Here is a 21,810-nt window from a genome sequence, read left to right on the forward strand (position 1 = left end):
AGAGAGGTGGCAGGAGGGGGACAGGAGCAGGCGGCATGGCCCAGGGGTTCTTGAGCATTTCTCTCTACAAAATGGGTTCCTAGGACATGGGCAGGGCACAGGGCAGCTCTCTAATCCAGAACAGAGTGACTGAAACCTGTTCCTGCCAAATGGTCCTGACATTAGCTGGGCACACAAGAATCGCAGCATCCCGTTTCTGGATACTACGTGAGTCAGAGAGGAGGGAGAAGGAACATACAGCCCTGTTGGCCATGGGATGAGATGAAAACCATGTTTCTGTGACTGGGAAAGCTGGAGACGAAGTCTCAATGGGTCAGCAAGGGCCTTCACTGACAGGAGGAGGCAGTCAAAAAATGCCTTTGTGTTTACGCTGGGCACATGAAAGGAACACTGCAGCGGAAGCAACCGTAGGTAGGATGCCAGGCGTGTGTCTCTGTGTGGGGGTGGGGTGGGGGTAGGGCATGGGACACAGGGACATGGTCGCTTTGACTGCCTTTCTTTCTATGGTTACACTGACATAGAACCATGGATTGGGGCTGCCTAGGCTGTCATAGTGAGAACACTTTCAGAGATGCCAGGGCCCAAGGCAGTCACGGAGAGAACAGGCAAACTAAAACAAAGTTGGCGTCACAAACAAGTTATAACAGATCTGGTGAGAGCAGGCTCAGGAGGGGTGGCCTGGGTGACACACCCCCGGCAAGCTGACAAAAGCACTTTATTAAAAACACAATTTCCAGCCAGTTGACACTGCACAGTCCTTGGGGAAGGCAGTCAAGGGTCTCTAGGGAAGTGCTGCCCACTGTCCGCCCGCCCCCATACAGGGGCTGGAACAGAGACAGAGTAGGGCCTCCAGGGGTCTCCTTTAAAGGTAGTCCCTGGTGGCAAACAGGATGGCCTGCCAGGTTCTTTCCTGGCTACTTCATAATGAAGGAAAGGAGAGGCCTGGAGGGGAGGATCAAAAAAAGAGGGGCAAGGGGCACTGGCACAGGAGGCGGGAGGCCAGCAGGCAAGTGTAGAGCACAGGCTATCCTGGGTGGTCCTGTGGGGGTTGGGCCTACTGTGGCTGGGCCTGAGCAGGAGGTCATCCTGGGAACACGCTAAGGCCTGCAGAGACAGAGACTCAGGCCAGCCAGGTGGGACTCAGGGATCAGGGAGACTCAGTCACTGCCACTCTTCTCATTCAGTGGCAACTGCTCTCTCTAGTCTGTGCTCGCTGCACCCATGATCTCACGGGACTGACATGGAGAGGAAGGTCAGCAAAGAGCTACAAGGAGCTGATCCGGCAGGAATACAAGAGCAGTGAGGAGGCAGCGACAGGCGGGGCGAGAGATGCCTTCTCTGGCGTGAGTGGTCAGCGAAGCCCTGGAGAAGGACACTGCCTGCAAACCTGTGGAGCTGGTGAGAACTCACGGCACACAGAAGGAATGGTCCCGGTAAGTGCACAGAAGAGGGCAGAGCGGCCGGAGGAAGCGTCAGGGAACTTACATTTGTTTCTCCAGTGGGATGGTGGGATCCACTCTCTCTCCCAGAATCCCACAGAACTCAGGGCTGCCGTGTTTGATGGGCTTGAAGCCTCCTCCCGGGGCACGGAGCTGACGCCGTCGGTCTCGAGAAGGCGACGGGGAGGACTGCCGTTTCTCGTTGCCATTGAACTGGGCTAAGAACAGAGAGGAGAGGAGGCGTCGTCACCTGGGGCCCAGCCACACCTGGGGCAGCACACAGGGACACAATTTTCTGTTTGGCACTTGACACCGTTCAAGATTGAGAGGGGTTCCCAAAATGCTGGATTTTGCCATGGCTTAAGTGTGTCCCCCAAAGTTCCTATGCTGGATGAGTCAATGTTGGGTAGCAGGACACCCTGTAGTGTGGGCACCTCAAGAATGAATGCTAAGGAGGCTGGAGAGGTGGCTCAGGGGTTAAGGGCACTGACTGCTCTTCCAGAGGTCGTGAGTTCAAATCCCAGCAACCACATGGTGGCTCACAACTATCCGTAATGAGGTCTGATGCCCTCCTCTGGTGTGCCGGAAGACAGCCACAGTGTACTTATACGTAATAAATAAATAAATCTAGAAAGAAAGAAAAAAAGAATGAATGCTAAGTTCTCAAATTAGATTGGCTTCCATGAGCAAGATGAAGCAAAATGACAGCTATGAAGTACCAACAAAATGCTTTTATGGTTAGGGGTCACCATACTCACTGCACCTTGTACTGAGGGTTGCAGCATTAGGAAGTTTGAGAAACACAAGCTCTAAAAAAAAGAAAAAAAAGTGTGTGTGTGTGTGTGTGTGTGTGTGTGCACCATGCCTATGCATGTACCCACGTGTGTGTATAGGTGCTGGATCCACTACAACCAGAGTTACAGTTGTGAGGCGCCCAGTGTGGGTGCTAGAACTGAACTCCAGCCCTCTAGAACAACAGCCAAGTGTCCTTAACCCCTGAGCCACCTCTCCAGCCCCGGGACTTAAGCTCTTAGGTACAGACACCCCAGCACTTGGCTGCCTGCTCAGGTTCAGGTCTCGGCCAGCTCCATTACCCTTCAGAAGCCGCTTCTCCCAGGATGTCTTCTAAGAACTCCCTCAGCCATCCAAATCACCAGTCTCCCTCCTCGCCTGGCTCCCATGGGCCACTGAAAATGGGCCACAGCTTAGATTACCACTTGTCCCACACCTACACGGTACCTGCAGGGTAACAGGTCCCAACGCATGACTAAACGAAAGCCTAATGAGCTGATATTTTGCTTTACTGGGGGGCGGGGGGGATCGGTTTTCCTATCAGATAAAACCTAAGACTGTCCTAGCCGACACTAATTCCTTACTGAATTAACTGATACATCCTCTGGCATGCTTAATACTGCGGCCAAGGATTTCAGGAAGAGCAGGTGGTGGTGAGTGACAAGCTTAATTAGGCAAATCATTTCACCTAAAACACAAATATACAAACTCCAAGTCCCCGAGATGAGATTCAGTACTGAGGGGAGGAGGGGGGACTCTGAACAAAACCTCCAAATTCGACTGCTTCCGTCTCTTCTAATTAAGTTTCTCTTTAATCTGCAATTTAAAATGGCAATTCTTTTAATTTAGTGATTTTTCTTCAAGAGATAAAGATGCAGTTCCTCCAAAGAATATCTGCATTCTGAGGAGAACACGCTGCCCCCGTGAGATGTCCAAAGGACAGAACTCTCTAAGTCCCACCGACAGGCGACTAAGAGCGAGTTAGGATTCTGAGATTGGGAGAGCGATCTAGCTATGTAGAACGAGGCAGGAGGGCGCGTCCACTTCGGGTCCCAGGGGGGAGACCAGCCCTGGGGGCAAGCAGAACAGGGTCAGCAAGTCTGCACCTTCGCTTGGTGGTAAAGGTCTACCCAGAGTCGAGGCCAGGGGACAGGGCTCATCACTCTAGTGTCCCACCTACTCTACTAGGCTTTCTACTGAAGCTTGGTCCCTTCTAATAACAGAAGAGTTATCTAAGGCACCTCGTGAGCGCTGAACTCCACAATACTACTGGTCATGATGTCCCTGGTAGGTAGGAAAAATACAGGGGCAGGGCGAGGTTGAGCCCAGGACTCTGGAACAGCAGGGGTCAGGCTTACCCCAATCTGCCTTCCTTCTTTACAAGCCGAGGTCTGAGCAGGCAGAAGCGGTGGTCTCCCTCACCTGGCCAGATGCTGCATCTGAATGGCATTGCAGATCCAACAGGCCTCCCAGCACTGGCACGAATGCTGCCCACAGCTCCCTATAGGAGCTCTAGTCCTTGGCAGTGTGTCTGCTGCTCCAGGACCTCTTTCTGTCCACTCCTGGCAGACTTCTAGTGTCCTATGGAGCAGCTCTTGGCAGGGTTTTCCTTCTGCCCTCTTCAAGTCTCATCTGCTCAACTATAGCCTGCCCTAGAGAGGACACTTAGAAAAGGCCACGGGCTGTTGCAGCTCACATAAGTACAATACACTCCATCAGTGTAATTTCCTTCCTGCTCAGAGCAGGCAGCCTCGCCAGCACTGTCCTTGACCACTGCCCCAGTGGCTCAGGTTCAAAGGCAAAAACCTCATCCTAGTGTTTAAGGTCCTCAGGAAGTTGGAGGCAGCTTGACCGCCTTCTTCACCTTATACTCTACTCACCAAGGCTGGCTGGCCCTAAACCCATCACCTGCTGCCCACCTTTGGGTGTTTGCTTTGTCTTTGTACAGCCTTTGGAATGTATCTCCTGGATAGACCCCCAGGTAGAATTCCTTTAGCCTGCTCCAGCCCTAAAGTGCTTTGTCTACCATCCCAGCATCTGCCTCTAAGCCGGAAAGAATGCAGTAATTTCCACAGAACCAGATGGCCTCAGCCTAGTCCCTTTCGGCTGTGCATCTGGCTCCAAGGAGCGGCCCACAAACTGAAGCACGGTCAGGGAAGAAGAGACAAACTGAAGCACGGTCAGGGAAGAAGAGCAGCTTGGTAGCCAAACTAGTGAGTCAGGGACACCTGGCTTTCACCCGTTGTTTTATCACTCACCATGACACCAGTATACTTCTCCAGGGTCGGCGGCCTCATCTGCTAATAACCACCGAGGTAGAGAAGGGCTGTAGTAAGTGGTTCAAGCAGGAGCCCGCCTGTGGCAGACGCCTCTTCACTGTCACACTCACCAGTGGGGAATGTGCCCTTCCATATAGCACAAAGATGAGATAACCCGTATCAGAACCGACTTCAGAATCTCAAGAAGTCTCATAGGACGGCCATCTGATTCTGTACTGTTACCTCTACATCACCAGTATCCAGAACGAGATCTGGTGGACAGGGATGGCTGAACTCGTTGAATCAGTAAGTCTCTGCCCAGCTCTGCAGGGCTTTTCCTCCGCCATCCCTTGAGAACGGACACCCAAGCTGGACTTTCTCCGATAGCTAGCTCTGTGCTGGGGTTCTGGGGCTGATCAGGTCTTCGGGCTTGGTGGCGTGAGTGCCCCTACCTACCAAACTGCTTCCCCAGTCCCAGTCAAGTGACTTAGAGTCCTCTTCGAAATGTTTTTATTCATTCTTATATCTTATGTTTCCCACAGATGGGAGGACACCACAGAAGGCCTGGGAGGCACATTTTCCTCGATGGCTCCAGAACCCCAACTACACACTATGCTTGGCCTGGGACGGGGAACGCAGGAGGTGCTCACCTCTGTCCTTTGATTTGTGACTGTGTCCCCAGAGAAAACATGGACAGCAGAGCTGAGTGCTGACTGCAGAGGACCCATGAAGCGCCAAGGGTTCCACAGCTGAGAGCAGCCATCTTTCCTACCACAACTCATTCTGCAGATGAGAACCATGGAGCTAGGACCAGGGTCTCCTCAGTCTGAGAGGTTCAGCACAGATCTCCTTACAAAGATGTCAGAGACCACAGCAGTAAGGGCAGGGTAACAGCTACCACCCACTGGGCACTCAAAGCCAACTTTAGTGCCTAATGTCACCCTCATCCTGCATGTGTGAAGACAAGGACAACTTGTCACACTGACAGCAAATGGCAGCTTTGACTGCAGACCCATGGCCCCAGCACCTGATTCCTCCCAGGGCTGAGGGCTGGGTTCACCTGTCACCTGTCACCGGGAATCGCTCAAGGCTAATAAGGCCCTTTCATCGGCAGACACCCACGAGACTCCTAGAGCCCGGGGAAAGTGATTACTCCTCCATCTGCTGGTCCAAAGAGCAGCCGCCCGGGCAGGACGCTGGAGGCTCCGCCCACTGTGTATGTCTACGTACTGCCCACTGTAGACAAAGAGGGAGGGAGAGGCACACCGGTGCTGGCCACAAACACAGCTCTCGCAAGGCTCTGGGCAGTGGCTTCCTCCGCAGACAGGAAGGACACACTTTCAGTTTCTTGGAGGGAATTCAGACATAGGCAGGAAGGGAGGAGGTCAGGCCAGTGGCCATGCGAAAATGGTCTCATGTGGCCAGGAGACAGACATCCAGCACACAAGAGATGAGAGCACCAAGCATCTGTACCACACAGCCACGGGCAGAGCCTGGCCTGGAAGAGTGCATGGACTTCTGTGGCCAGGCCTGACCCAGTGACTACACAGACTTCCCGCACTCACTGGGCACCAGGCTCGGAGCTAGACGAGGACCCATCTGTGCACAGGGCAGGCAGAGCTTTGACCGCATGCAGTTTACAGTCCCCATCCCCAAGGCGATCCGACCTGCCAGGCACAAGGGCAAGGCCACTCACTGAACTCCACACAGGAAAAGAAGACATTTGCAGGGACCTCTCTAGCAGCACATACATGCTGATGCTCTCGGTTTCCTTTTTAAGATTAATAAATGAACTCATTAATATGTCAGATAGAAGAACCAACCACCTGTCCCTTAGTAATATTTAGCCAAAGGAGAAAGAGATCCCCAGCACTCACTGACAGCCCCCCACCCCCAACACTTCCTTTGGTAGACCTGCACGTTAATCATTAATTATGGCTGTTACTCATTATACAGCAAAAAGCTCCCCGCGCAAACTCTATTGTTAATTTCCTCACAGGCCCAAGGCATTCTGGGAGGCCCTGAAGGAGACAGGGGGCATTCTGGGACTTGAGTGAGCCTGTTGAGAGGCAGCAGGCTGCTGGAGTGTGGGGAGAGCCCTGGCCAGGTCTGAGACTCCCCGTGGGACCTTCTGCAGACTCTGGGCCCCCAAGGAGGCACAAGGAGCAGCAAGTGAGAGCTGCGCTCAGAGCACACAGCACTAGAGTACTAACTTAGCAGTGTCTGCACCTGTGGGGGCAATGACCTAAGGCCAAAGAGCAAGTGGTGCAATTGCTTCTACCTTAGGAGTCTCCCAAGCCACCCTGTATCAGGTTCAAATATACCCTTTCCAGGAGGCCAATGTGACGGTGGTGAAGGCAAGCACTTTTCATTCCGACGGGCCCAAGGTCACTGCTATGTGACCACAGGTGAGCCGATTGCTGTCTGAACTTCTGTATTACCATTTATGTGACCACGGTGAAACAACACCCACACGGCGGGGTTTGATAGGGTTAATTTAAACCAGGTTCGTAATTGCTATTCAATAAAAGCTAGCTTCCTGCCCATTCCTTCTTCCCCTCTTACCATACTGGAGTTCCTTTAAAAAGAGAAAAAAAATCACCTGAGTGAGCTGGCTCAGACGACACTCAACTGTTAGGAAGCAGCCACACCTAAGACACCCCTTTCCCTTTCTCTGTCCTTCAAATGCCCTTGATAATGTTGAGAAGGTGTCAACACTTCAGAGGGGCTACCAATGGGGCACAGCACCAGCACCCCATGAGATTACCATGACAACAGTGCATCTGGCTGTTCTTGAACAGACCACACACGGAATAGGACGGGAGTCTCAGGCCAATCCGGGAGGCTGAGAGGGGACTGTCATTAGGGAGGTTTTCGGGAAGGGCTAAGACTGGTGTCACCTGAGATGAGCTGTGACACCCTCCTGGGCTCCCTCAGCTCCTCACCTGATGCACACACAGCACGTCATGGGTGAACTGGAGGTTCTCCACGTGGAACCCTCCAGAGAACCTGTGACTTCTCACACCTCAACACAGTCAGGACCCCGGTGGCACCTGGGGCTGCTGTAACACTTTCTGCACCAACTTATTGGCTTATTGGCAGCTCAAGTTCAAAGTTCCTATTCTAGGAAGAGCAAACGTCACTTTTAACACAGGGAGGGCCTCTTTCACTCGGACTGCTGGCCCGAGCCTCAGGCGGGATGAACAGGAGTGAGGGCTGGGTAACGGAGGGACAGGGTCCCTACAGTAGAGCTGCTTTCCCCGGCCTGGTTTCCCACTGCCAGGCAAAGTTAGGGCCGAGCTTTGTAAACGAGGCCTCCAGGGCTGCTAAGCGCTTCTTCATGCAGTGCTGGTTTTTATATTAAATTAAACTTTATTTAATTTGGCAAGCCCTTCCAGAACTCCAGTAATAAACCTAATAGGCACAGCCCTTTAGGACTCACAGTGTCTTTTCATCCGGAGATCTCTGCATGAAAATACATTGTATTTTACTGGGCTTTTCCAGGAGCCCATGCTACAAGACTTAAGACAGTCACTTTTCCGATGGGAAAACTGAGGCTGGGGAGGTGAGCAACCTGCCTGGGGTCTAAGCTGATGAGCTGTCGGGCAAGCATGGGAAAGCCTGCTTCCTGCCCACTGGTCTTAACAGATGAGACACACCGACCTAAACTTTCAAAGGCAGACCAACGTACCAAGGAGCCGGTATGGGGCACAGACAGGGGCCCCAAGTAACTGCCAAGTGATAAGCCCATCTGAGTCATGTGTCTGTTTTCCATCTGTGCCTCTGGCAGAGCCCAGGGCACTGTAAAGTACCTCAAAGGGAGACAACCGTGAGACAGTGAGTCACAAACAAAACAACTGTCTCTCCAGAGGCCCAGCGGGCCCCCTTCTTAGGCGTGTCCCCCACCCGGCGGCCGCTGCCAGACTCTACACTATCAGGTGCTTTGGTTATTTCTTAGTCCTAGCTGCAGATTTCTCTATCTGGGAGGTGAAAGGGTACCTGTCTCCCACATCCACAGACGGCCTGACTGGCTCTGTCACAGGGTCTTTTGTGGTTCTCTTCTCCTTTGCCTCAGTTTCTCCAGGACAAGGAGAGTGAGACCAAACAGCATACAAGGTTCTCCTTGTGTTGAAAGATGGAAACCTAGCCTGGGGCCACAGCAGGTCCCCAAACATAATTTATGTGACATTGCAGAGGCTCGGGTGCTTGCCCTGAAGTTAAGACTTAGTTTTGCTACTGACCAGGCAGAGGTGCCTCTACCTCCATTCCCCAAAAGAAGGAAATGAACCATGAAGAAGGTGGCCATGAGAATACAATGAGACAATGTATGCAGAAGGTGCATACTTGAGGCCAGCAACGAGACCATGCTTTCTGGATGGGAGGCTCTGCAAGCTCACCAAGGCTTCACAGGTCATATGCCAGCAAGGCAGTCAAAGTCCCCAGGCAGGTACAATCTCTTCAGAGGTGTGACAGCCTAGGGTGTCCGCCATCCACCCTGAGTGCGTCCTCGTCCCCATCCTTGGCCTTAGTCTCAGGCCACCTTCTGTGCAGGCCCTGCTCATCTTGCAAGGTGTCACGCCAGCCTCGCTATCTCAAAACACTCAGAAGGAAAGGAGAGCCAAGGGCTCCCTAAACAACTGCTGGGATCCCGTCTAATTCCCCAAGTTCTAATCCTTAATGAGATGTGTGCCAGGCTGAGGGATGGGAAGACCCCCTGTTCCCTGGAGCTAGGGTCACCCCACCCTCTCAGAATTTTCTCTACACAGCTGCAGCACAACCATGGACTCCTCCTGTGGCTTAAGCTCCCAGTGAAACAGGGACAAGAGAGAGACGACAGACCGACTGTCCGACTGACACAGGGTATGTCTGCTGAGAGCTTGGCTGAAAAGGGCCTGTAGTCACCAGTTCAGAGTAGGGTGGCATCCTATAGGTTATAAAGCACCTCTGTTCCACAGACTGGGACCAACAGTCATCCTGCCTATACTCACTAGCATTGCTGGGGTTCCAGGGGCATGGTCATGTGCCCAGAACTGCCTACAATCCATGCTCCTGCGGTAGAGCGATTCTGTGCTCCCCACCTTCCTCACTGCAGCTATAGTGGCCTCTGAAGCTGAAAATTACGTCTCAACAGTCTGGTTCCTCCAGAATGCTGCCCAACCTCTGGGTCCTAACCTCAGTCTTTCCTCCTTCTAAGCCTTTTGGGAATTTGAAAACACAGAAAAGGGTCCCCACCAGGTTTCTCCACCAGGCCGAGCATGCAGAATCACAAACAGAGCAGTGGCGAGAAGACAGGGCGGTTTTGCTCAGCAAACTTCATCTTACATAGCTGTTCCCTAGCGAGCTCCTGAGACCTGAGAAAAACTGGGGTTATACAAGACACACAGTAACGGCAGGCCCTAGCAACACTGCCAGTCCCTGAACACCCCAGGGCCGCACCGAAGCACCAGTACACACTTGTACATGCATACCTGTACATGCACTCCCCGTGTGCATGCACACTGATACTACATATAACAGCCACTCAGTATGGAACTGTGCCCTTCATTCTATGCAGCCACACGTCAGGGCTGGCAACTGGAACCATGATGACACTCTCCCCCCCAACCAAGTTTCTGCAAAGCATCGTCTTCCTACTGGCCTCCACCCACTGCCGCCTGGATAGAGGAAACGGAGGGAGGCTGGTGTCACAGCACCCTCCTCCTTCATCCCACCAAGTAAGAAGGCACCCAAAGCTGCTTGGGACGGGCACAGATCTGCTCTGGCGTGGGACATGTAAAGCCAAGAGACTTGGTGGGAGACAGGCGGGACAAGAGTTCAAGTGACACTGACACCAACGATAGTAAGACAGTGACAAGAACCACGAACAGACTGGACAGTCGTGGGTCCTGAGACTTACTGCCAACTAGTGCTACCTGAGGCCAACCATACGGACAGTACTGTAACTGTCTCCAGGCATGAGTGGGCGGGCTCCAGACAGTAACCGGAGAGATGATGTCCTACTACGTAAGTGCTGCCCACTTGAACGTCAACACAGATCATGTAGGAGCTGGCAGAACGTGTTCCAACTGTGTGTGTGTGTGTGTGTGTGTGTGTGTGTGTGTGTGTGTGTGTGTGTGTATATGTGAGAGAGAGAGAGAGAGAGAGAGAGAGAGAGACAGACAGACAGACAGACACACACACACACACACACACACACACACACACACCCAAGGCCTATGTGTGGAGCTCAGAGGACAACTTGCGAGAAGAATTCTCTTCCTCCATCATGAGGGTACCCGCAGTTGAGCAGAGGTCAGCAGGCTTGGTGGCCATCACCCTCACTCACTAGCCCAAGGTGCTAGATTTCTGAGCAGCTCACAGGCAATCCAACTGCTGGTCTGAGACCAAGCTGAGGGAGGAGTGAGGTGCCAGACTAGCTCTCCCAGACACCATGAGCCCAAGCATGAGTCAGCACCGCAGGCAGGTGTTGGGGTTCCCCCGTCTTCGACTGCCTCCTCACAGGGGCCCTGAGGGCTGGGCAGGACCACAGAATGAGACTCCACGAGGCCCGAGGGAAGCAGCTCTGAAGGTGGTGAGATTGGACTGGAAACCCTCAATGCCAGACTGGAGTTTCACTTTGGCTTGGCCTCTTTTCTGTCACACTGCTCCTACCTGCCAGGGCGGGGATGGTGACCCGGTTCCATTCCCACGGCTGGTCGTACTCGTCGGCAGGCCTGTCGTCGTCCTGGGGTAGCTTGCTCTCCCGAAGCCGAAGGCTCACAGTGCTCTCTGAGTCTGAGTCCACGCTCTGGCCTTCCGGCTCATACGGGGTGTCATACAACTGGATGCCTTTGTGTTGTGACCGGACGCTCTCTTGCCTCTGGAATTCTGCAGGCAAAAAGGAGACAAGTTGTGGATGTGCGGTCCCCACCAGGAAACAGGCCTGAGGTCAGGGTCACCAGCCAGGGAGGTGGGTCCAGCAGAGATGACCTCTTCCTATTCCTGGCTGCCCTGCACTGAGTGCTTTCTCAGCTCTCTGGGCAAGAGCCGTCTTACCAAGACTGTACCGGTCAACCAAACAGCAGCTCAACCTAACAGACTAACCTTGCTCTCTCGCTGTCTTATATGTCTTCAAAGACTGGGCCAGCTGAGAGCAGGAAACAGCAAATGTGCTCTGGGTCTCAGACCTGACACACCTTACTGACCACTGCCATCTTTGAACCCCATTTGCACAGAGCCACATTGGGCCAAATGACCTTCCTGTTCCGGCCTGGCCCAGAGATTTACTTAGAGAGCCAACAAGCAAGGTCCTCCTGGAGAGGTCCTACCAAGCTCCTCTTCAACCCTGTGGAGCTGAGTGATGTTTCCCAGCACTCCACCCCAGAGCCCACTCACCCACGCAAGTGAACATGCGGGGATTTGGAGATGTGGGAACAGAGTTGGCTTCTTTTAGGGAGGGTGACAGGAGCCACCTGATCAGTCATCCCGGACCGCACACAGACATTACCAGTTGCTTTTTCTAGGAGATGACACAACTACAATCACCGTGATAGTGACTGGAGGGTAAGGGAAGCCAGGCACAGGGGCTGGGGAGGGCCAGAACAGGAGCAGAGAGCCTGCATTGCCAGCTCTGACAAGTGGAAGCAGAGGGGAATGTCACCAGTGTGAGCCAAGGCCTCATTACATACAAAATAAGCTGTTTGTTTGCCTTTCTTTTTAAGGGTCTCACAATGTAGCTCATGGAGCGTCTATGTGGTACAGACTAGCCTCGAACTCATGAACTGTATTAAAGGGTCCCAACTCCTCTGCCTCAACTTCCCCCAGGGCTAGGATTACAGGCAAGGGTCACCACACTCGTAAGTAGTGACAGAGGTAACAACTGTCCGTTCCCTTGTGCAGACATCGCTAGCATCCGTCTCTAAAACTCTCATCTTCCCAAACTAAAACTTGGTATCCTTTAAACACTGGCTCCCCACTACTCTCCCCAGCCCTTAGAAAAGTCTGCCCCACCTCTATCTCTGAGCTTGACTACTCTGGGCAGTACTTCTCATAAGTACACCGCCATTTGTCCTGCCATGGCTGGCTTATTGTATGTGGCATTGTGTTTTCAAAGTGGGATCATGGGGCAGAAATTCATTTGTTTTCAAGCTGAGTAACAACATGGACATTCCCCTTGTGCTATGGTCCCAGGTTCAAGGAGGGAGTGGCCGTTGGCTGCCTACAAAGGGGTGCGGGCAGAGGCAGGGATGTGCATACCCCAAACCGGAGGCTGGCTGTCAGAGCAGCTGCTAGAACACGTGAGTGACAGGGCCACTTCAGACCTCCGCTTTGCAGGCCAAGGCCCCTCACCCAGACGGCAAAGCCCCTGTCCATTGCCCTAATGAAAAATGTCAATGACTGTGCCCTGCTCTTCAGAACTGATTAGCCCGTATGCCAGTACTCACCAAGTCCCACCCCAACCTCATGGCTTTGGCTCTTTCTCGTACCACTGTGTATCTGTTGCTGGATTCATTTTAAAAGAGGAAGTTTCTGTAAGTACCCTAGAGGCCATTATCTTTCCAAAATAACAACTGTTACACACAGCAAGGCTGAACCCACTAGGCTGGCACCTCTCTGGTGCCCTGCGGAGGGGGCACGAGGCTAGCTTTCTCTCCGTGGAAAGGGGGTTTGTAAGTGTAGAGGAATGCAGGCACAAAGCACTAAAGGCAAGATTCTCATTCTCTAGGAAGGCAGAGAACAAGCAGAGAAACCTCTAACTGTGGACTGTAAGCCATGTAATGTTATCTCCCAAGAGACGACCCCACACGGGTAAAATGTGGCTTCTGAGGACTGTTAAGTTATGAGCACTATGCTTTCCTTTTTCACACACAAGAGGGGAGGGCACTGACCGTACAGCACCACAGTCAACTTTGAAATTATATCAGGAATCCACCACCTAGGCTACCCCTGCTCTGCGGGGTCCTTGACATCTCCCTATTGGCTCTGGGGAAGACGGAGCCTGGGGACACTGGGGACACTGGGGTGCAGCTGATAAAGCTGGCCCGGGAGGACCATTCTTCTTCACTCGCACCACCCACGTGAACCACCATTTACACTAAGGCAGCGGTCCCCAACCTTCCTAATGCCTTGATCCTGTGAGGTTCCTCATGCTATGGTGACTCCCCCAACCACAAAATTTCTTTTTATGAATCATATTATAAAATATCAGTTTATATTGGTCTTAGGCAACTCCTGTAAACAAGTCATCCGACCCCCAAAGGGGCTGTGACACACAAGTTGAGAACTGTTGCTTTAAGTGCACAGAGCAGCTTCTTGGGTTGCTCCTCCTAGAAACAACTGCAGGCGTTCCAGTGAACTGGAGGGCAGGGTGTGGGGGGTGGAGAACAAGAACTGACAGCCAGACACCACGCTGCACACCAAATTCCTGCTAACTTGTTAAAATTCCAGATTCCAGAGATGGCAGTGCCTGGCAATGCCACCATATAGTTAGTGAAGAAACAGGCACACTACCAGCCAATAGGGAGATGTGCCGAGGACGCATCGGCCATTCGGATAGAGGGGCTTGTGAGGCACATCTCCTTTAAGATTCTTCTTGAAGCATCTACTTACCAAAGCTGGGTTCCTAATGGCATATAAGGCTGTTGGGCTGCCATTTTAAGCCACTGAAACCACGTTCCCTCTGTATTACAGGATGGGCTCACATTGTCATTAGGGCTCAACAATAGGGAACAGTTAAGTAAATCATCACATGTTAAGTGGATGGGATATTAAGCAACCATTAAAATGATTAATAGGAAGCGAACGCAGCTACATGGGAACGCGCATGTGAACTTATGTTGAGCTACAGAAACGTTTGTGTGTTGAGAAATTCCTAAACAATCCCTGGCAAGGTGAACACCCAGAACAGCCACAGAGGGAATTCCGCTCCCTGGTTGGGATTTACTCAAAACAGTTCAGCACACTGTGACCATAACATCTAAATTGAGATGACAGCAATGTCTCAGGCACAGACAGAGGAATGAAGAGATGAAAACCCCAGAAAGGAAGGCAAATAACTTCTGAGGAGAGAGGAGACCAGTGCTTAATTAGTCTTCAAAGTTGTTGTGAATAACGAAGATGTAATTAAGACAGGAACATGTGAAAGCCACACTGTGTGTTAAGTAGACTGGGGCTCTCTGGGGCTGGGCTGTCGTCTGTCTCAGAAGCAGCGACCAGTCCCAGCCCCCAGGAATGGACCCATGAGGAGCAGTCCCTCTTCTGAGAGGCTGCCAAGAGGACAAGTCAAGGGTCACCACACCAGGCCACATGGCAGGACATAGTGTTTCCTGACTAATGATCATGGTGCATCCCCCTTATTAGCCAGGCCCATTGGTGACAGTCCCCAGAAAGCTCTAGCAGGAGAATCAGTGCCCATATGTTCTAGGCCACAAGACATCTGACTCCTTCATCCACTCCTTCAAAGAAAATCATCTTCGACGCTGGGTGGCAGGCTGTGATTTCATGCCTTGTAGGCAGCAAACAGAAACATTAAAATTGACAGTGTGGGGATTTCTCTTGACCTCTGGAGTAGAAAGGTTTTCAAGTAGAACCAGAAAAAAAACAAAACAAATAAACAACAACAACAACAACAACAAAAAAAACCAAATAGAAGCAAAACCAAACAGATCTTACATTCCGTAGAACCAGAGAATGTTAGACCTGGAAGAGACCCTAAGATAATTCACCTGCAGAGCTTACCAAGAGGGCTGAAGAAGCCAAGATCATAATTGGTGATCATGACAGGAAAGGAGAGGGGCAACCAGGACAGGCTGAGCTTGCTGCAAACCAGAAGCCTCTTGGAGTGGATGTGCTGAGGGTTAGACCTGAGAGCTGAAAAGAAGCAAGTTACACCTTGCTCTGAACTTACCAACTCTGCTTCCCTCTTTAAAATAAGAGCACATAGGCCAGGGGTGGGGGTGCACGCCTTTAATCCCAGCACTTGGGAGGCAGAGGCAGCTAGATCTCTGAGTTGGAGGCCAGCCTGGTCTACAGAGTATACTCCAGGACAGCCAGGGCTACACAGAGAAACACTGCCTTCAGAAAACAAAACAACAACAAAGGATTATGGTTTACACCAGTGCTAGGTTTCCACAGAACTGAACAGAAGGTGGAGAGATGCCCCGTGCATCCTGTCCCCAGTCACACAGCCTCCTCCATTACACTGATGGGCCTACACTGACACTGCACTACACTGGCACAGAGCACAGCTTATGTGAGGACTCCTGGTGTGGAACTGTGGACTTACACAGACATGTAATGGTAGCACCACAATACAGGTGGTATTTCCACTTTTCTCTGTCTGGTCTCCCCCAGCTTCTGGTAATCTCCTCCTATCTTTCCCTGTCTCCGTAACTTTCCCATTTCCAAGATGACACATGGCAGAATCAGGCAGTATGCAGACCCCTCGGATTAGCTTCTTTCTCTAAAACACATTTTCATTTCCTTTATGTCCCTTCTTTGATAGTTCAATTATAGCTTACACGTCCTTTTAAAAGAGATTTTGACAGAGAGAGAGAGGCGGGCACAGAGAGAAGGGCAGGGGTGGGGGGGCAGAGAGAACACATAAGTGTAGTTGCCTGTGGAGGTCAAATCCACAGCACCAGATCCCCTGAAGCTGGGGTTGCAGGCAGTTGTGAACTACCTGACATGGGTGCTGGGAACTAAACTCAGGCCCTCTTCAAACGCAGCAAGTGCGCTTTGCTACTGAGCTTCTCTCCAGCCCTCTTGTTTCTTTCTTTCTTTTTTTTTTTTTTTAAGATTTATTTATTTATTTCATGTATGTGAGTACACTGTCGCTGACTTCAGACACACCAGAAGAGGGCATCAGATCCCATTACAGATGGTTGTGAGCCACCATGTGGTTGCTGGAAATTGAACTCAGGGTCTCTGGAAGATTAGTCAGTGCTCTTAACCACTGAGCCATCCCTCCAGCCCCCTCTTGTTTCTTAATTTTAAAAAAGCACTCTACTGCCTAGAGTTCATCCAGTTACCTACTAAAGGGTATCTTGCCTGCTTCCAGACTTTGGCAGTTATAAATAAAGTTGTTGTAAATATCCTTGTGCAACTTCTCTGGGTAATATGATTGTGTAAGGGAATGTTTACCTCTGGGGAAAAGTGCCAAAGTGTCTTCCAAAGTAGAGAGACCATTTTATACTTTCAAACTTCTGAGGAGAAGCTTCGGATGATCTGAAGGGCTAAGGAAGCCCAGGTCATAAGAGACAACCAAAGGGGAGGGGGGAGGGGGACAAGAGGAAAGAAGGCAGGACCAGGACAAGCCAAGCTAGGTGCAGACAGGACCTCCGTTAACCTTGGTGTGTAAATGTAGCCTCTGTTCCTTTAGGTGATTACGCCCATCTTTTCTATATAGATTTGATTTCTAGTATAGTCTTGACACATAACATTTCTTTCTAATACAGGCAGCCTTCAATATGTACTGAAAGTAGACACATAAAGAAAGAGAAAAACAAAGACAAAATAACAAAAAAAAAAAAAAAAAAAACCACCCTATACAATACAGTTCGTAGTACGTTAGCAGAAGACCATAATAAAACAGTTTTGTTTGTGGGAGACAAGGTCTATGTAGCTCTGGCAGGCCTGGATCTCAGAGATCCACATGCCTCTGCCTCCCTAGTGCTGGGGGTAAGGACATGCACCATCACACCAGGCCTAAAATCATTTCACTTTTTCATTACCTCTTCCCTACCCTCCAGGGGTCTTTTCTCTTCAAAAGATTGAGTAGCTTCAATTTTGAGCTCCAGTCTCAGGTGCACCTCCTGCTCCAACAGTGCCAGCACACCCGCCTGTCCTCGGTGTCATCCTCGGTGTCTCTCGACCCCCAGTATGGGAGAACATGGTGTTCTTCAGCAAAGAGAGCAGAGGCCCTGTCTACAGAGGCAAAGCCCAGCTGAGGCTACAACCAAAGAGCAGAGAATCAGCTCTCGCCGGCCAAACTGTGAGAGCCTCAAAGAATTCAGATCATGCACAGTGGTATGGGAGAGAAAGTGGACACAGGGTAGAGACGAGCCCAGGGGGCTGGAGGTCGACAGAAAAGCAAGGGTGGATGCAGAGAGGACATTGTCCTGGAGCCTCTGGGCAAGGTGGGCTGGATGGAGTGATGTAGGCTGCAGCCTCCCTGGAAACGGCAGTGCCGGCAAGAGCTCTCACCTCTAGCTTTTCCACCCAGGCCTGAGAATCCACAGCAATTCTCAAGTCACATGACGGCAGAGTTCAGTGGGGACGTGGTCCTGAGAGGCTTCCACTCCCAACCATTGCTGTCCCTTTGGCCTAAGAAGCTTTTCCTCTGCCAGAGATGGGTACAACCAGACCCTGTCACCCACATCTGACCTCTCTTCCAGGCTGTGTAGCCATGGCGACACCATGCCTGAGATGCTGGGGCTGCAGGTGCGTGAGACGGAGTCTCAGGTAAGGCCAGGAAAGGCTGCATTACTAGAATGATGTAGCTGCTATGAACCAAGCTGCCTCACATGGAGCTCTCGGAGACATCCAGAAGTAGGAAGACCGAGCGCCTAGGCCGGAAGACAAAACCAGTCAGACTGCTTGGTCTAACAGAGGCCTTGTTTCAGCACTTGCTCGACTTGGGGCAAGCTGCCTCAGCTTCCTCATCCTTGGGTGGGAGACAACCGCACAAACTTGTAAAGAGGCCAGGAGCGTGATGAAGCTACACACATTAAATGATGTCTGCTATAAAGAAAGTGCTTCAGGAGTGTGTGGTTTGAATAGGCTTGGTCCAGGGAGTGGCACGGTTAGGAGTCGTGGCCTTGGAGTGGGTGTGTCCTTGTTGGAATGGGTGTGTCCTTGTTGGAGTGAGTGGGTGTGTCCTTGTTGGAGGAAGAGTATCACTTAGGGGTTGGGCAATGAGACGCTCCTCCTAACCACATGGAAGTCAGTCTTCTCCTAGCAGCCTTCAGATGAAGATGTAGAACTCTCGGCTCCTCCTGTACCAGGCCTGCCTGGACACTGCCATGCTCCCCCTTGATGATAATGGACTGAACCTCTGAACCTGTAAGCCAGACCCAATTAAGTGTAGCCTTGGTCATGGTGTCTGTTCATTGCAGTAAAACCATAATTAAGACAAGGAGTAACACTTTCTTCAGTTAGACCAGGCTCCTTTGGAGCCCCACTCCAAGATCCCTTCTGAGACTGCCCTTTGACCCCATAGCTCCATTGATCCACTTGCTGCAACTGGACATGTCAGTCCCACCACAGAACCTTGAAAGAAGAGCCTCAATACCAACCTCTCGACCGGTTTCTATTTCTGACTCCATCCTTCCAACTCCAGCTGCTGCTTCTTTGGCATTCTGAGGACCCTACCCTCTACCTGGGTGGCACTGCTCCGTGGCGCTGCAGTGAGTGGCCTGAGGTCCGGGTATGCCCAATCATCACAGTGCACACACACAGAATCTGAGGCCTGAAGAAGCAGGAACTGGACCAGGGTTCTTCCCGCCCCTCCCAGATGCTTTCTGACATCTCTTTCATCAGCCTGTCTTGTTCTAATCTCCGGGAAGCAGGGCAGGCCTCTGAGGTGTTAAAAGCACATCCAGCACCTCGACCAAGTGAACTCCAGGGGAGTGGCAGGCGGCTGCTTCTAATTAGACACACAGCTGAAACCCGGCCTGGTGCCAGGGTACAGCATCAGAGAGCTAGAAGGCCGCCTCCTCCTCCCCCCTTCCCCTCCCCTCCCTTCCCTTCCCCCCGCTCCTCCTCCCCCCTTCCCCTCCCCCTCCTCCCCCTCCTCATCTGAACTATGTAACACCTGCCAGAGAAAGACCCTCCCCATCAACTGAGGCACTTGCCCTGGCATTTAGAGTTCAGGTGCTCCTTGGAGGCTGCCGGTCAGAGAGCAGTCTGAGCTCTGGGGTGGTGATCAGATGGGACAGGCCAGCTCAGAGACAAAACCTGGAGGCAATCTAACCCTGCCCCAGGTCCCTTGTCCTCCTCCTTTACTGAGTTCCATTTCTAGAGCTGTACAGAGCCAGGAAGCTGACAACTAGGCTTCTTTCGGCCTCCTCTTCATAGGTGTGCACAGAAATACCCAAGCAGCAGAGCCTGGACTTTGTAAAGCAGGGGCGTGAACCAAACAGTGATCTCCGCGGTCAGCAAGCCCTCACTTGTTCTTCTGTGTTCATCCCGGGGGAGACAAAACAGCCCAGTCTGAAGTCAGGAGGAGGGCCAGTGTGCTGCCATTCCTTGGTTATTTGTCTGGTGACAGGGCCATCTTGTGAGCCCCTCTAGAGAGGGCCTGTGTCATGTGTACCAACATGCCTCCCCTGCGATTTACAAGTCCACATGATTCACCACAGAGCTTATAGGTGTCCTGTGTCATTTCTACCGTGTCCTCCAGCCCAGTCCGCTGCTCTGCCTTGGAATGTCTATGCTCTGCATAATGACTGCCTTTATGTGTGGAGGCCTAGGGGAGATGCAGTGCTGAGAAGGGACACGAGGGATGGGTTTCCTAGGGACAAGTGTCGTTTTGTTTTGTTTTTCCAAGATATATATGTATGTGTGTGTGTGCGCGCGCGTGCGCATGCGTGCACATGCATGTCTAAGTGTCTGTGCCACGTGTGCATAAAGGTGCCGGTACCAAAAGAGGCTGTCGAATCCCTCTTGTACACACACCTCCTGTACTCCCTCCAACGCCTGTACTAAAAGAGCCCTTGGTGAACTCAAAGATCAGCAGGAGAATCAAGACACCCCCATTGTGATGGCTATTCCGGGTAGTCAACTTGACTACATCTGGAATGAACTACAATCCAGAAATGGAGGGCTCAAATGTGATCTAGATCTTGAGGCTAGAAGACGACACAGGCTTCCTGACCCAGATCTTGAGGCACAGTGGCCATGAGAAACTTAAGGCTCAAGCAAGGTAGTACACCCCTTTAATCTCAGGAGACTGAAGCAAGCAGATCTCTGAGTTCAAGGCCAGCCTGGGACAAAGCAAGTCCCAGATCTAGGCCTGGAGGTACACACCTATAATCTGGACCACACCTTCTGCTGGAGAGCTATGTAAGGACACTGGAAGAAGGAAGACTCGCTCTTTTCTACCTGCTTGCACTTTCGTGCCAGCACGTCTGCTGGAACCCACTTCTACAGAAGCCCAGCTGAGACAGCTACGCTCGTGGGACTGAGTAACTACTAGATTCTTGGACCTCTTATCCACTGTTAGGTTAGTTAGACTACGATAAATTCCTTTCCTATACAGAGACATTTTATAAATTCTGTGACTCTAAAGAGCCCTAATACAACCATCTACCATCGATTTTATTTAATTAGTTACTTGCTTCTAGGCACTGTCCTGGGTTTTGGGTGAGTATTCCTTATCCCAAGACACAGACAAGAGTAATACATGTGCAAATCCAAAAATTCAAAGTCTAAAACCTTGTGAGTGCTGACATGAGTCCACAGCAGGCTTCATGTTACAGGCTACAGTCGAAATGCAGGCATGCTGAAGTTCCATATACAGCTAGGTTATTGCCATTAGGTGTGTATAATACATGTAACTTTCATGTTTATACTTGCATCCCAACACATGTAAATATCCCCCAAATCCAAAAAACATCATCCTCAGCCCAACCCTGAAAAGATGGGCCAGGCATCCCCGGGCTCCTGTGCAGCAGGAGGAGGCCGGAGCCCAGCAAGGACCCATCCGTCTCAGCAAAAGCACACAGAAGTCTCTCAGGACAGTCCTGGGGCAGGGCACTCTTCCAGTCTACTGAGCACAGTGAAGCCTGGCTTCCAGAGGAATCTAAGGCCATTCTCTAACGTGATAAAGCCATGGGGGATGGGCTACAGCCCTCACCCTCAGGAAGCAGGTCCTCACGGGTCCTCAAAGAGGCTCAGAGCCAGCTTTAGAAGAGCCACGGGATCATCCTGAGCTGACGAGAAGTCTATAGCTTACTGTTGTAAGGTAGGGTGTAGAAGACAGTATACAATTATACAGTATCGGGTACCAGGTCTGTTGATCACAGTACACCCAGTTTCTCTTAATTCCAACACAGACCTGCCCATCTGACCACTGCTACCAAGTGAGGGTAAGTAGAGACAGCCTGGCTCCAGAGCTCATGTTCCCAACCCTTGGTCATTGGTAGCTCCCTTTCAGCAGAAGTCAGTGTTCCCCCTGAATTCCACTAAGTGCAAAAAGAGCATGAACCGAAGTCAGCAGGAGCCACAAGCCCTGGAAGGACCAGGTCCTGCCTAGCTGAATGACCAGACACACTGCCTTCCTGCCAATCAGGACGATAGGATATCCCAGTGGGCCCTATCTGGCAAAGCCATATGGAGTGCCT

The 21,810-nt window shown here is 51.5% G+C and overlaps 1 protein-coding gene across 1 annotated transcript in view; it reads right to left on the reverse strand.

The window, feature by feature from the left end:
• Positions 1-21,810, reverse strand: part of Shb (SH2 domain containing adaptor protein B) — a 107,379-nt gene that overhangs the window by 22,023 nt on the left and 63,546 nt on the right. The window contains exons 3-4 of the mRNA NM_001427398.1: positions 11,141-11,356; positions 1,486-1,657 (exon numbers count right to left, since the gene is read on the reverse strand). Coding sequence (NP_001414327.1) covers positions 1,486-1,657; positions 11,141-11,356 — 388 coding nt within the window. The remainder of the gene's footprint in view (positions 1-1,485; positions 1,658-11,140; positions 11,357-21,810) is intronic.

This window comes from Rattus norvegicus, chromosome 5 (assembly GCF_036323735.1).
Source record: "Rattus norvegicus strain BN/NHsdMcwi chromosome 5, GRCr8, whole genome shotgun sequence".
Classification (NCBI taxonomy): Eukaryota; Metazoa; Chordata; class Mammalia; order Rodentia; family Muridae; genus Rattus; species Rattus norvegicus.